A 16,654-nucleotide genomic window follows, 5' to 3' on the forward strand; every position below is an offset into this window, starting at 1 on the left:
CAAAATTGTTATATGATATATTTATTTTTATACTTAAATGCTATCTTGTACAGTAGCAAATAAGTTTAACTTCAATCGCATGTGAACCTTACGCGCACTCTTTTTTTAAGGACAATTAAGGTAAATAACTATTCAAATATACAAATCGCAGAACCAAGTTAACCAGCCCAACCAAAATTTAAATCATACATGTATAATTAACAAATTTTTCAAATGGTTAGGTTCGGAATTCCAAATCTTCTATCGATTATGTAAAATATTTAATGACAACATTTAACAATAAATATCTACTAAATTTTAAAAATGATATAAAAACTATCCTTATTCTCATCTCTAGTTAATGTTTGAATTCGCTGTTTGCCAGTGTTGAGGTCGAATAAGGACTCCGTGACTAGAATTAACGCGCTGAATTATCCTGTAAGGAGTTACGGGAAAATGTTGATGACATTGCGGAACAATTTCTTTAAGCTGACCAAATAAAGGAAATTTAAAGGAACTATGTACTGAAATTCCAGAATTTTAATTTTATTATTACATTATAAATATTTTGCACGAATTTGCGTTTGAGTACCTATCGTCAGCCTACATTAATTCAATTATATCAGGATAAGTATGATATATTTACTCTGAATATATGTCCTTTATTAATCTCTCCCTGCAAATTGCTTTTTCGCATTCGGCAATAATATTTTTCTTCTAATGTCTGCATTAGCGCCTAGGACTAAAAGCGTCGTCTTTTATCACGAGCAACAAAGTAAGTGCTGGCATTTCTGTTTATATTAGGTGACAAAATATTATTTTTATTAACACCGTCACAGACTGCGCAAATTGCGAGGCCTTATGGAAGATTTCGAAATATTACACACTGCGGGGCACGTACCGCATAAATCTTGTTAAAGTGTATAATTGAATATTATATAGAATGGAAACATAAGATTATGATCATGGTGAAGGAAAAATATTTCGATAACTGGTGAAAGGTTAATGAAATTATATGTAAAGAATTAAGTACAATTAGTAAAAACTTCACAGTTGAATTTAGAAAAGTCTAGACACTGCACGAGTCTCTACCTCGTTTAGATTGTTGGCATAAAGGTAATTTTTACTTTTCAGGATGTATTTAATAAAATACTCTCGGATAAAATAGGTCATATCTCGAATGAAATAGGTATGTTATAGTAATGCTATGTTATGGGTATATATTCGTATGATTTATAGTAATGCTATGTTATGGGTCTATATTCGTATGAGTTGTTAGTAATAAACTGCCAAAAATCTATGTATTTGCTGTGCGATCATCCGTTTTACACATGAAACCTTACCTACAAAACGCAATAATTTTATCATGGGTGCAAATTTCTGATGTCTCTCTGATAACACACACTTCACTTTACTTTTTGATAGTTTGTTACTACCAATTTATACGAATATAGACCCGTACCGTAAATTTCTATTTTATTCGAGTATTGGCCTCTTAATGGCTTAAAACTAACTTCCTAATAGCAAGTGAAAAACACAAACGTCAATTATATAAAATATATAATAAACATTAGTTCTTTTTAGTATATAATGAACATTAGTTCTTTTTAGCACCAGTTTTCATGTTGAAATTTTTTTTAAATTTTAATAATTGTTATAACATCTAGTAACATTGAGTATATTAACAAAATATTGTACAAAATAAAGGACATTATTTTCATTAATATGATATCTGTTTTATAATTACTTCATGTTGACATATAGAGGAAAGTCTCCTAGTGCCGGACACTTAAGGTTATTTATAAATAAATCAAAAAATGTTTTACAAAATGTTTATTAGATTATGACTTATGTTAGATAACAAAGTTAGAAATAAAACTAAATTAACAAAAACGCAATCTTTGCTAACAAATAATAAATACTATCAATCAAACTTTGGTAACAAAAAATATGATTTTACAAAGTGGCGCCTAGTACCGGACAATTCAAAATAACCAGCTTTGAACACATATGTAGCTATCTCCACACTCTGGAATGTCTGAACATGTGTGTTTGACGAATATTCTTAGATATTTGTGCCTAAAACAGCAAAGGGTTGCTCCCTCCGTGGCCGTGTACGTCACAGGTGAATCTTGGCGCGTGATCATGCACCTGTGTGCCCTCCACGGCTCTTTCACTTGTATTTTGAAATAAAAAGATTTAAACTCGCTTAAATAATACGTGTTAGAGTGTCCGGCGTTAGGTGCCGCCCGGCGTTACGGGACTTCTCCCTAAGATAAAACATGTCACCTGGAATGGGTATTAAACTTCTCATTTGAATGAAGTTAGTGTGAACTTGACGTAATATGTGTATCATCTGGGAATAGACTCATGATTTTATTTATTATTTTAAAATGATTTTTACACCTGTCCTAAAAGATACAAATAACTCTGTACGATTTAAAATAAAATAACTTTAAAATTTCAAAATCCTCTGAGCAAGGTTAGAGAGGAGGTGAGATCCACGAATTTAGTGATTTAAAAAATATAGTCATACATTCTAAAGCATGCCTAGCCATACGTTGTTTTTTTATTTAAAACAAGACGAGTTAATGAATATGTCCTATCCAAATTGAAAAACCTACAGTTCCATTCCATGTTTTTATTCAAATTCTAATTAAAATCCTCCCATTTCAGATGCAACAACGATTGCAGAATCAGCGGAGGAAATGCAAGGGGACGATCCATGTGCCGGCGGTGTGTGTCCCTCTAATGAGTCCATGCACACGTGCCCGCCTGACAGTTACCAGGTACTCTTTTAATTAATTCTACATGAAATTTTATTCTGCACTGGCAAAAAACTTATTTTTGTTTTAAACCAACTGGGATATGAAGTTTTATATGCGGGGGAAAAAATTATCATTGCGACATGTATAGCAAAAATAATCATGACTTTGTTACCTGGGGAACAGCCTCAAATTACAAATATAACCTCTATGTCTTTCAAAGTTCATTACATATTAAATTGCATCAATCTCTAAATCACTGACATTAGTCAAAGGATTTTGTATTTTTAAAATCTATTTTCGATTCTTTTGCTTGTAAAAAAATTTTGTTTGTTACTATTATATTAGGATAGATAAATAATAATAAAAATGTGTTATTTAGTGCATTTTTTACATATGTATCAGTAAGACAGAAATAACAATTTATAAATTAATATAGTTTCCATTAATGCATAATTTTTATTGCAACCTGATTTTTTTAAATATTTGTCTTTTATCCAGGTGTCGGACGGTGGAAACACGACTCGATGTGCATGTAAACCCTGTTCGAACGATATATCACATTGCAAAGCGCCTTTGAAGCTGAAATTATTAAAATCAGCCCAGAATGGTGAACCTGGTTCGTGTTGCGATCAGTACGAGTGCGCTCTGCGAGAAGTTTGCGGAAGCGGCTCTGCTGAAAATGACCAGGAAGGAGCTGTCTGGATGAAAGTGAGTAAAGGATAAATGATATATTCTTTAACGATAGCTACAATTGTAAAAACTCTACAACAATGTCTTATCAGTAGAAAGACACAGTAAGTATAATATTCTGATCAAGTTTTCGCCTACTTTGATGTCAAATTTCCACTTGAGGTTATAGATCTCAAATGTAGCCTCAAGTGAAAATCGCTTCTCGTGGGTATAGTTGCATATATATATATATATATATATATATATATATATATATATATATACTCGTATATATATAATAAAATGCCAGCAAATACTTCGAGTATAGATAATTAGTCATAACTGTACTGGACCAGTCCAGAGTATAGATAATTAGTCATAACTGGACTGGACCAGTCCAGAGTATAGATAATTAGTCATAACTACTGGGTTGCCATCCATTCAAGATTCATATAATAAGAAAAGTCAAAGCAATTACTGATTGTCCTAAGTGTGACAGATTGTAATTAAAATAAAACAATAAAAAAAGTTTTTGTCTAATATGGGTCAGCTGTATAACCCAGAACTAATTTTACCCTAGTCTTTAAATAGTAAATTCATTTAACCAGAACTGGCTTTAACTTCCAATCTCTCACGAACTTTTAATTCTAGGACGCTTGCACGCGTTGCACCTGCAGAAATGGTTACTCTTATTGTGAACAAATAACGGACTGCCATTCGCAGGACATTGAAATACCACAGGACGAAGAGGATTCAGATGGAGGCGAAGGACCCAGTGGGTGCTTTGCTTTGGGGTCCTTGAAACAAAATGGGGACCGGTGGCATGAAGGTCCTTGCACGGAGTGCGTTTGCGTAAGGGGGCGGAAGAAATGCACTACTCCTATTTGCAAGGTATATATATCTTTATATTATATCTATTAGAGATGGGCTTATCATATCCAAAGCCGGAGCGGTTAGGATTTGACTCCGCTTCAGAGAGGAGTTATATCCACTTAATAACTCCACAACTCCGATAACTTTGAAACATAATACTTGACACCAATGTGTTCTCTAGTGTGTTGTTAACATATCTAAGGATTTATTAAGACTTTGGAAATAGTTTCCAAATAGTTCAAACATTTTTGTTCACTTTATTATAATAATTACTATTTTATGCAGTTCAATATGCATACAAATCTCAAATTGACAAAAAACTTGGGAATCGAAATCAATTTTGTAATTATTTTTGAACAGAAAATATAGCATTTTTTGAATATGTTTATTTTTATATGAAAATAATGCAGTGAGTCTTATATATGAAAGAAGAACAAATCTGTGTGTATAATATTTTTCACAAAATAATAATACCTCACATTCTTTTAATATTTCCTTCTCGAGATTTAATTATACATCAGGTAGTTTGATTAGCATTCTTTTACTTTCACACAATTATAAAATCAATTTTGTAAAAGTTATAATATAATACTAAATATTTTTAAGCTGGTTGTATACCATTGAAAGAGTTTATTTACTGGCAAACATTATCGTATACAGAATATAGAATACAAAATAGCATTATTTTTGAGACATTATATACCTGGAAAGTCCTAAAAGTGCCTGTGAGACGAGAAAAAGACCACTTCTTTCGACCCAAATCTTTGTATTAGTAAAAAATCTCAAGCAAATATCTGCACATGTTAACAGGTTTAGTACCAGTTTAGGAAAGTCGGATATGACAAATCCTGTGAGACAACTCCACACGGATTCACTCCGAGGGAGGAGTTGTATGGGAGTGATAACTCCGGAGTGAGTTACCCATCTCTACTTTCTACATATATCATATTATATCTATATATTTAAATTTGATATATTTTACCTACGTATAAGTAACATTTCGAATTCAGCTCCCACCTATCATTTCCAACACGTACTAGGTGCCGACAAAAGAATAATTTATACCTCAATATAAATCAATGCAAAAAACACAATGCATAATAATAGATGTCGGTGTGGAAACCCACAGTGTGTCGAACTACGATATCGTTTGTGTATTTTAATGTATGCATATATCCTTTTGCATATAAAAACTGCAGACCGCCTAAATCTTTAAATAATTGCTTTGCTAGAAAAAGACTCTCGGGACGGAATAAGTTAGCTTAGAGCCGGCCGTATATCAAGTGGGGCTAGGAGAGCTCTGTCAAGGAGATTCTTTTGGCAAAAAAATTACCATGGAAGCGATTTTATGGTGCTAGATACTTTAAGTCGAATGAGCACAACGAATACATTTATATTTTAATTGTGCTAGAATGTAGTAATCTTTGGTCATATATTGTCCAACTGCATATTTTACTAACGCGTCGAAATTTGTTATTACCGCAGCAAAATATTTACACCTGTGTATTTATACATCATTTAATCCATTGATTAAATAAATTCCATTAATAGAAATATCGTAATTGCACGCAAATTTAAACAAATGGACTACAGCTGTACTAACAATTCTATTATATAATCCCTCATTGTACATTTTAGGGCCGTTTGTTTATTATCGAACAGATGCGGTAATGCGACAGCTAAATACGATCTGTTATTAATAAAATTAATTGTAACATTTCATATTGGTTGGCACGTTGTTATTTTTGCGGTTTCGAATAAATTTGTCAGGTAAAATTTGATTATTTATTTATTTTTAAATATATAGCCCACAGATTTCTTCCACGAGGACTCAAAAATACAATTATTTTACATAATGAATAATAATAAGATATATACAAAATTACAATATATAGGTAGTAAAAATCAAGATGTGTTTAACATAACATGACATATAATACAGAATGTAACAATATTATTTATTTACAGAATAAGATAAAATAATGAGATATTTGAAAAGAAAATAAAAAGGTTAACTTGTGCGAATGGAGGTTATTTGATTAGGTGAAGTGTTGTGAATATCTATTTCATTATTAATTAAGTTAAAGTTAGAGTACATAAGTAGAATAGGCGAATTTAAGAGAGAATTAGATTTACGAGTAGGATAATTAAAAAATAATTGTGAACGCGTAGATAGCCTTCGAACATTAAAGGATAGTTGGTTAAGAATAAGAAGACAGTCAATTATAGCATTATTGCAAAGTTTAAATAAGAACATAATTGTACAGATAAATCGACGTGAGGCAAGAGAAGTTATACCAAATTCTTTTAGTAAAGTGTTGTGGTCAAAACCACGTTCAGGGTCAATTTTATATGTTTTATAATAGAGATATTTCAGAAATTTTCGCTGAACCTTCTTTATCGCATCAGAGTTGTTGATTTGATGAGGATACCAAATGATCCATATTCTAATTTTGAACGTACATCAGAATAGTACATTCAAAGAAGTGCATTATTTGATTTGAATTCTTTACAATTTCTCAGTATCAAACCTAAAGATTTAGGTGCTCTATTACAAATATCAGTTACATGATCAGTGAAAAACAAACCAGAATCAAATAAAACTCCTGAATCTGATAATAATTAATTATTCATCTGCTAATAATTTCAGATATGTCATTAATAAAAATAATAAATAGTAGTGGACCAAGAATGGATCCCTGAGGAACACCTAAACTGATATTTTCAATATTGCACAAGAATCCATTAAGATAGACAAACTGTTTACGATTATGAAGATAACTCTTAAAAAATAAATAAGTGAAGAATTAAGACCAATCTTAGATAATTTAGCAAGAAGAATGTTATGCTCAATTTTGTCAAATTATATTTTCTGCATAATGCCTAGTTAATAATAATAGTCAATTACTATTTTGGCCGTACTGGCTGATATCAAGCAATCAGAACTATGTGTTCTTGTTGTGTCAAAAGCCAAATATACTTTAAACATGTAACTAACTGTTTTATATCTTTCTCCCAGTCTGATTGCGAAAGGCCAACAATAACCGTCCCCGGAGAATGTTGTCCGGTGTGTCCGCCGTCCTGCCCGGAAATTCCGAACTGCGGCGAAGAACACGACACGGACCTGATCTGCTCGCAGCCTGATCTCTTCGGTTGCCACCAATGCACCTGCAGGTATAACAGGGTTCTGGAGCCTGCACTTCCCACCGACGAAGTGGAACATCATGGACCAAAGAAGGATATTTTGACGGAGAAACCAGATTTCACGACTTTGGCTATCACGATAGTCGTCGTGAGCAGCCTGATAGGCTGCTGTGTGGGAGTTTACTATTTCTGCCACGCAAGAAGGTAAGCGAAATTGATAAATGTAATAGAATTCTTAACACTAACGGGACGGCACCGATTTTAAAACAATCTACTGTACGGGCTGTAAACTTGATTTCATTGTTTCATGCAATTTGTTTGATAAAAATTTGTGGTCATTGAAGGACATACATTTATAATATTAATTTATTTTTGATCATTTTATAAAGAATGGTGACGTTCAAAACAATTTGCAAAATGCATATCTGGTTGATTTTGACATGTTTTATAATAAAATGTTGTTCGCCGCATTTCTCTTGGTGCTTTTCTTTCAGAACCGACAATACAATCCCTTTTTCTTTCTCTCGCATTTAGAATATGCCACTGATTAGTCAGTATATTTGTTCATTTTTTGTTACCATAATGGTTTGTTTTTTCTATTATATTGTCTAATCATTCATTTGTAAAATATAAAGTAAAATAATCTATTGGATGTTTTATATTGCTTGGTATTTGTAATCAGGGTGTTTGTTGATGTATGTCGATCTCGATTATTGAAGGAAAATCGGTTTATTCGCTAATGTCATTCCACTCTTCATTTAATTTGTCGAACTCCTTCTTCTTTTTGGATAATATCATCATCACATTCATCACTATCTTCGGTGTGAATAGTAATTTCGTAAAATTTGTCTGTATGAATGTCTATTACTACTGCTTAAGTCACAAAATTTACCAGTCGTTTTGCCATATTTAAAAGCGCTCGGTCGTTTTAAATATTAAAAAAACACTATATAGCAAAGAAAAAGGCTAAAAATACTACTAAAATAACTTAAAATTATTTTCAAAATTCAACACTGTTTATCACTGTTATATGTAATTTATTCAACTTTTCGATGCAAACTGAGTCATTTTTTACCTCACAGAGTATGTTTGTCGACTCAGGTGGACAGCCGTCCCCAAAGAGTTAATACTGATTGTTGTTTAAATTGTGATAAAATGTTTCAGAAATATAATAGTATAACATTAATAATTAATATGTATCAATTATCTTTTAGGAGCAGAGGTCGTCGTATAGTGAACAACACTCATGCAGTTTTCGACGAAAAACTGTCCTTATTCGATGTGAAACTGCGTCCAGCAGACGGACAGCAGATTTACAGACAATTGGGAACCAACCATGTCGATCATGTGTGAAATTCCTGGTGACCAGCACTAAATATAAGGCTCTGTTGTGTTTAGACCCAAAACGAGGTATTGAAGAAAAAGATTTGATAAGAAACAGTTTGTGTGTGTTTCACGGTGATCGAGTTCTTGTTCCTTTTATTTATTTTACTTTTTATGATTTTGTTTCGATGGGACGAATGTGGAATTCGTTCACTGTGTCAGTATGAATATTTATAAGGTATGCTTTGTGGAAAAATATTTATGGTTTGGCCTCCAATCGTTCTATTGTTTTGGTTTGTGTATAACGCTATATTGTCATAAAGTACACGTATGGTTCCAAACATTTTTATCGTTTTCATAAATAAAAATATGAATTCGAACCAACGATTGGATTATACGTTATTATTTTATTGAATGAATGATCTGGTAAGTAATTTTCTAAATAAGTGAAATTTATATTTAAATACAAACTATTAGTTAATATGTGCTTATACAGAATTTTTGTAGAACGAAAAAAATCAATATTAGCAGTTATTTACATAAGTTTTAAAACCCTAAAGTATATTCTTGCGGCCAAAAATCACTTTTAGTTATTTAAACAGCACTTAAAATTATTGCTCATTTAATTAATAGATGAATCCTGAATTTTTCAATAAATTGATTTATTCATAAATAAAATTAAGTATTTATTGTACGCTTTTTTTATTAAAAATAAAAAATTATTGATATTATTATTATATAGATAATAATAGTTTCTATTCAGAAAAATAAAAGATTTAAAGCGAATACACTTTTCGGTTGACTCAATATATATTCCAAACAAAACTTTGGCTAAAAGTAATTATTTTTCATTAGAAGAATCAAATTTGACTTGACTTAATTAATAAAAGCAGTTATATATTTAAATAGCATTTTATTTGACTAATTTTATCATTTTGGACATGAATGACAATATTATAGATTGATATATTTTTAAATACCTTGTAAAAAAATTGATTAGAATTTTGTAAAATAAGGTCTCATGTACTCATCTTCTTAACATTTCTAAAAACGTAGCTTTGAATATCGTTAAACAAATTCTGATTTAACAATTAAATGTTTAATACTGTGTTCATTTTTATTTAAATATCTCTATGCATATCATCAAACGTATCACACCCATCACAACTTTTTCATATCTTTGTAAATTCGATATTAAAATATTAAAATGTATTATACAAGAATTATTGTAAATACTAAAAATAAGAATGAACGCGCTGCTTTAAAAATAATCAATAATTTGGAACCACAACCATATCATTATCAGAATTTGATGTTGGAAAGAATCTATATATGTTGATGTACTTTTATTTTACAAAAAAATTGATCATATCCATGTTATTTGAGCAAAATGTTATAAGCACATCTCCAAAATGTATTATATTTCAAAAACTTGTATAAATATGAATAAAAAAGCATATGTGTGTAATAAAATAATTGTAATGTTTAAGGATTTCAAGACAAAAATATTAAAATAAGTATATACTTTTGTAAAATTTAAATTATTTGATATTCTAATTTCAGTATCTGGATAAAAAGTATTTATATAATGATAGTATATATATAATGATTTACGTTAGCATAATTTGTGATAAAGGTAAATGATTTTTTTATATGCAGAAAGAAATGTAGATCTTTTAGCTTTTGGATTCCGTAAAAATATTTATTTATGGTTAGTTTGAGTATTATAATAAAGAAAAATCATTTCATTTTATGCAAAATTTATGTTAATTTAATACTTAGCGTTATTTTAGTTAATTTAACTTAAGTGTAAGTAATGTAAGATATGATACCTATGTAGATTTTGGTAATTCTAACTGTAATCATTATTTGTCCTTGTGCAGAATGAATGAACTAGGTGTGTATGGACCAAAAATGTGAGTCTATATTGCTTCCCAATACAAAATATTCTTAAAATAAAAATAATCATGGTACCAATATAATTTTTCACCTCTTAATACTGATGTAATAATTGTTAAGCTTCTTATATGAGAGTACTGTCGAAAAGTCTGAATTAAACTAAACTACTTTCAAAAATAGTCAGTTTGGCATTTGCTAATGATGACAAAATCCAAATAACTTTAACCTTTCGCTACGGCGACCTGTGTGTACGAGTGTCGCTTCTAGACAATATCTACTGTGTTGATTTTTGCTTCAATATTTATCACTCGAGTGATCTGTATTAAATTATTAAAAATTCTAGTTCATTTTATTTCGAGTTTATTCTAATTGTTCAGAATATTGTTTTTTTAAAAGTGTAATATTTATTCTATAAATACATGTATATTATTATTGATTTTAAAATGTTTTAAAACAATTACTTGGGCTTTTGCTGGCTTGTTCAGTGGTGTCACACTCTCGTAGCGAAAGAGTTAAACATGTGAATCTTTGCTAAGTTATTAAATAAAATGATGTTATAGATATTATATATAGTATGTATATACCTATTTTGATGTAAATGGTTTGTGTTGAAATAATTGTGTTTTAAAGTTTAAATTATAGTTGCTTTGTATATCGAATAATGTGAAGAAGCAAAAATAAATACTTAAATATATATATAAATTTAAACAAATCAAATTTAATTATTTTAAGTCTTCTTCCAACTATTTTATGTATTTGTTTCAGAAAAAATGATAAAGTTTCTCTCTATATTTATTTGGTTTTGTTATTTTTACTTTTTTGTAGTAATTTTTTACACAATAGTACCGGATTCAATCCCAATCTCGCACAATTCATCAAAATCTGGTTTTTGTTTTTCAATGAATAATTGAAATATATTATTATATGTTAGACCTTATACAATTAACTATTAATAATATATAAATAGCTTCATTTATTTTCAAACTTGCAAATTTCAAAATGCATATATAAGACCTCTATATAAATATACATTTCATATTTGAATCTTTCCCCAATTTTGAAAGCGCATTCAAATATCGCGCCATACATTATGAAGTATGACTCTGCCAGCGCCGCCTCTATGCAAAATCGTTCCCAGTTCGTGAGGAACTAACGTCAAGTTGAATTCATATAAAAGCGTATAAAGGAATCCAATAAGATTCCTAGATTCATAGAGGCGATTGCATGCAGCGCCTCTATATAAAATCGTTCCCAGTTCGTGAGGAACTAACATCAAACGTTTGACAGTTCTTGCGTAAAAAGGAATCCAATAAGATTTCTAAGCTCCTACGGTGATTGCTTGCAGCGCCTCTATGCAAAATCGTTCCCAGTTTGTGAGGAACTAAGTTTGACAGTTCATATCAAGTTGGAATCCATGGAAACCTATCACGGAATTATATACTGTTTTTTCCATCACTATATGTGAGTAGTTGCCTTAGTTTGGATGGGAAATGGATATATAAATGTATATATTGAATTGTACATTATTAGACTTAAGAGCTTGTGCAGTAATAATGAAATTAGATATATAAATGTATGTAAGTATTATGTATATATTGAATTATTATATTATTATCATTATATAGTATATCTTTGAAACATTGTAATTTTGCTACTTACATATGAGTAAATTTGTAATATTTTGTAATTATATAAATAAATATTTAAGTAATTTAATTTGATTTTTTTTAAACATGAATGTGTAATATATAGAATTTTTCAGATTGCTTTTGGCAAACAATAATTAATAACCATAAATAATTTAACAAACAATAATTAATAGCTCTATAATTGATTTTATTTACTTAATTACAATCATACATAAAGACCCATTTACATAAAAATATATACATTTTTTTTCTCTTTCTTTAATTCTCTTTAATTTATTCAAAAATCGCGCCGTTCGAAAAGTAATCGACTTCATAGTAAGCTGCGTCTGAAATCGTTGCGAAGTATCAGGAGAACAGACGCGCTCAGAATATATATATGATAGTATAGTACTATTCGCGCGGCCCATAGAACTCGCGTACTCTTCATACATTTCATACATTTTCATACGAATTTTTCTGCCGATCTAACAGGGTAGCAGACACATTTTTCAATCAAATTTCGCTCGTATTCCACAGGGCCGTCTGCTGAAATCTTAGGGGTAATTATTTTGAATATTTATTTGAAATCAAATGCAACTTGTTGTTTTTGGATATTTTAATAAGTTTTGGTGATGGAAATGTTTTTTTAACATTAATATTATTGTATAAACAATAAAAAAAATAGTAAATATGCCTAATGTAACATGCAATTTTAAAATTTCGTTATTTGTTTGTATGTGAGATAATTTTCAACCTTTCATCAATGTTTTCTTAAAAACGGCTGCACTTATTTCAGAAAATTAAAAGCCAATGGATGTCGCTCGATAAGAACTTTCGTTGACTAGTTTTGTGCGACGATCGGTCAAACTGTTTCTTCATAATTAGCAGAAATGTACAAATTATTATGTTCAAGTTTTAGCCAAAAATCCTGGACAGATTTTAGAAATTCAAAAACTTTTAGAAAGAAAATTAATTGAGTATCATGATGATTAGTTTCTGGTGAAGATCGGCTAAGCCGTTTCTCTGTAGTTAATTGAACAATACAAAATAAAATTTAATTTGTTGTTATTAGTTAGCCATTGTGAGTCCGTAAAATAAAAACACATGTATTCGTAATATCTGGATAAGTAAAATTATTGTAATGTTGTGTTGGAATTTTCAAAACAATTTACATATATGTATAAAATATTTAAAGTTGTCTTAAATGCGGTCCTGGTTTCTTGTTAAATTGCGTCCTGCAATTTGATTGGTCGTTTCGGGTTGACAGCTCCGAGAGCATAATGGCGGACAATGTATTGTTGTTGTGTTTTAATTATATCAAATTAGGTTATTTTATTAATTTATTACGATACAAGCAAGAGTTATTTTAAAATATTTAAATTAATCTTAATATTTGTTTGAAATATTTAAAGTTGTTCAGAATGTGGGCTGTGTTTTTGGCTATATATAAACTGCTGTTCCCCTGATACAATTTGACAGCTTCAAAAACAGTTCTTGTTGTATTATCAATGCGAATGCATGCCAAGACTCAAGGAAAATGTATTTTGTTTGATATTTGCGACTAAATCATTTATAATTAGGGTTATTTTTCAATTTGTTACGACAAGTAATTTAATTATCCTGAATTTCAACTTATTAGTTTCCGAACAGTTGCGCCCAAAAATGCTTTTTAAATGGAAAGTCGAGATGTAAAACAGTGTTGTGCAATTTTCTGAATTAGATATTAAATATATGTAAATCTGACGTATTAAATGAAAAATGATGATTATCAAAAAATTCCAGTAAGTGCAAATTTATTATTATTATATTTCAAATGAAATGAAATACAATATTATTATGACATTTATTTAATTTTGCAAACCCTAACCAAACCAGTGTAAATTATATATATATTAGTTTCTATAATTATTAAATAGTTCATTTCATTTTATCCCTGCATCTATTATCATGATAATTATTTGTGTAGTGAATTTGGCACTTTTGTTTCTGCAATTCATTGATATGGTATTCTATATAATCCAACATTTCTTTATCAACAGTTTTACCAGATAAATCAAAGTCTCCATTTAAAAATTTATCCTGATCAAAATCACGACAGGGCACATCAGTCCTTATAGGATCATAAGGCCCTTGTTTGAAGGCATTGGGAACAAAAGCAGGATCAGATTGGTGACGACAGAGGTTGAAATCTGGTTTCGGTTCTACAATAAAGGTGAGTTTTAGGATAGCTGAATATATTATTATAATGTATATTTATTTGTATCTTACTGCTTGTACATGGAATCTTTGTGGTTTTTAGTTTTGGATATTCGTGATTTTCATTTCGTATATTTTTATAATACAAAGCTTCCTCTTCTTTACATCTTCGATGGCAAGTGTATTCTGCAGGCAATTCTGTGTTTTTCAAACACTGCATGTAATTCTGATACTTTTCATGAAGGATATTCATGTACTTTGTGTATTTGATTGATTTTAACAATTTCTCGAACTTAGATAACTCCCTGTAGATTATATATATGAATATATTAATGTGGAATTGGATATATAAATGTATATATTGGTTTGTACATCCTTAGGTATGCCTTAGGCTTCGTAGTTTGTGTGGAAATTAAATACATGAATGTATATATTGGTTTATACATCATTATATATACCTGCTACCCTAGTTGCTGTAGTTTGTATGGACATTGGATATATAAATGAATATATTGAGTTATACATCAGTAGATGTGACCTAGTCATCTTAGTATGCATGAAAATTCAATATATAAATGTATATATGGATTGATACAACATAAGATGTCATGGAATTATTGCAGTTTGTATGTAAAATTTACATATAAATTTAAGTTGATATTATTACAGGTTTCTGTATGAAATTATCCAAGATTTGTCCTATACTTGACTTTAATTTAAGTCGCTTTTCCTATTAGATAATTCCCTATAGATTATATATATAAATATATTAACGTGAAATTGGATATATAAATGTATATATTGGTTTGTACATCTTTAGGTATGCCTTAGACTTCGTAGTTTGTGCGGAAATTAAATACATAAATGTATATATTGATTTATACATCATTATATATGCTCTAGTTGCTGTAGTTTGTATGGAAATTGGATATATAAATGAATATATTGAGTTATACATCATTAGATGTGTCCTAGTCATCTTAGTATACATGAAAATTCAATATATAAATGTGTATATGGATTGATACAACATTAGATGTCATGGAGTTATAGCAGCTTGTATGTAAAATTCATTTATAAATTTAAATTGATATTGTTATGAGTTTCTGCATGAAATTATCCAAGATTTGTCCTATACTTGACTTTAATTTAAGTCGCTTTTCCTATTAGATAATTCCCTATAGATTATATATATAAATATATTAACGTGAAATTGGATATATAAATGTATATATTGGTTTGTACATCTTTAGGTATGCCTTAGACTTCGTAGTTTGTGCGGAAATTAAATACATAAATGTATATATTGATTTATACATCATTATATATGCTCTAGTTGCTGTAGTTTGTATGGAAATTGGATATATAAATGAATATATTGAGTTATACATCATTAGATGTGTCCTAGTCATCTTAGTATACATGAAAATTCAATATATAAATGTGTATATGGATTGATACAACATTAGATGTCATGGAGTTATAGCAGCTTGTATGTAAAATTCATTTATAAATTTAAATTGATATTGTTATGAGTTTCTGCATGAAATTATCCAAGATTTGTCCTATACTCGACTTTCATTTAAGTCGCTTTCTTTGAAATTTATGGTTGCATATTTATATATTTATTTATCAATGGATATTTCATTATGGCTAAAGATATATAAATTTGTTTACAGTAATCATACATGGTATAGTTCTTTGAATATATCCCAGCTATAGCTCTTGTCCTTAGTAGATGATGAAGCTTGAAGGCAATGAATAAGACCCATTTGTGAGCTTCTTCTTCCATCTGGAATTAAAGTAAATGATGTCATTATTGTCATTTGTGCTTTATTGTGCAACTATACTAATGTATAGATTATTTTATATTAGTTTTCAATGTGAAGCATAGAAACATTCATTGATTTTTAAACTAAAAATGAAAATCATCACTACCTCATTAACAATTTCTATCCTTCGGAATTGATGTTGATCTTTAATATCTCTAATTAATTCTTGGTTTTTCTTATTGACTTTTTTTATCCATTTTTTCATGGCATAATAGTCAAATACATATCTCCTGCAATAATATGCTCGATATACAGATTGGATAGTTATTGCATTTTTGTTATAGAATTTGATGCACATTTCTACGACAGCCTCTTGGAGCCTTGCTCTGTACTTTCTTCGTCC

General features: G+C 29.6%; 3 protein-coding genes across 3 annotated transcripts in view; all 3 read left to right on the forward strand.

Moving 5' to 3' along the window:
- Positions 1–2,797, forward strand: part of LOC113383410 (cysteine-rich motor neuron 1 protein-like) — a 330,953-nt gene extending 328,156 nt beyond the window's left edge. Inside the window, exon 5 of the mRNA XM_026621678.1 lies at positions 2,656–2,797. Within this exon, the coding sequence (XP_026477463.1) occupies positions 2,656–2,780 (125 nt within the window). The 3' untranslated portion in view covers positions 2,781–2,797. The remainder of the gene's footprint in view (positions 1–2,655) is intronic.
- A 109-nt stretch (positions 2,798–2,906) lies between these two features.
- On the forward strand, positions 2,907–8,988 carry LOC113383411 (cysteine-rich motor neuron 1 protein-like). The gene is made up of 5 exons (XM_026621679.1): positions 2,907–2,966; positions 3,246–3,455; positions 4,068–4,307; positions 7,309–7,637; positions 8,648–8,988. Exons 1-5 carry the CDS (start codon positions 2,907–2,909, stop codon positions 8,784–8,786), a joined length of 978 nt encoding a protein of 325 aa, XP_026477464.1. The 3' UTR covers positions 8,787–8,988.
- A 4,692-nt stretch (positions 8,989–13,680) lies between these two features.
- The window catches only part of LOC113383414 (macro domain-containing protein mll7730-like), a 36,891-nt gene continuing 33,917 nt past the window's right edge, over positions 13,681–16,654 (forward strand). Inside the window, exons 1-2 of the mRNA XM_026621682.1 lie at positions 13,681–14,064; positions 14,323–14,495. The gene's annotated coding sequence lies outside the window, so the exon portion shown is untranslated. The remainder of the gene's footprint in view (positions 14,065–14,322; positions 14,496–16,654) is intronic.

The sequence above is a fragment of the Ctenocephalides felis genome, unplaced genomic scaffold (assembly GCF_003426905.1).
Source record: "Ctenocephalides felis isolate EL2017-DRISC unplaced genomic scaffold, ASM342690v1 CF-g0.4_SCAFFOLD_03570, whole genome shotgun sequence".
Taxonomy (NCBI): domain Eukaryota; kingdom Metazoa; phylum Arthropoda; class Insecta; order Siphonaptera; family Pulicidae; genus Ctenocephalides; species Ctenocephalides felis.

Excerpts from the sequence above, each read along its gene's own strand:
- LOC113383411 (XM_026621679.1), top strand. The coding sequence starts at position 2,907 with ATGACTTTGTTACCTGGGGAACAGCCTCAAATTACAAATATAACCTCT. Across the intron at positions 2,967-3,245 it reads TAACCTCTATGTCTTTCAAA|GTGTCGGACGGTGGAAACAC; the intron begins GTTCATTACATA and ends TCTTTTATCCAG. Across the intron at positions 3,456-4,067 it reads AAGGAGCTGTCTGGATGAAA|GACGCTTGCACGCGTTGCAC; the intron begins GTGAGTAAAGGA and ends TTTTAATTCTAG.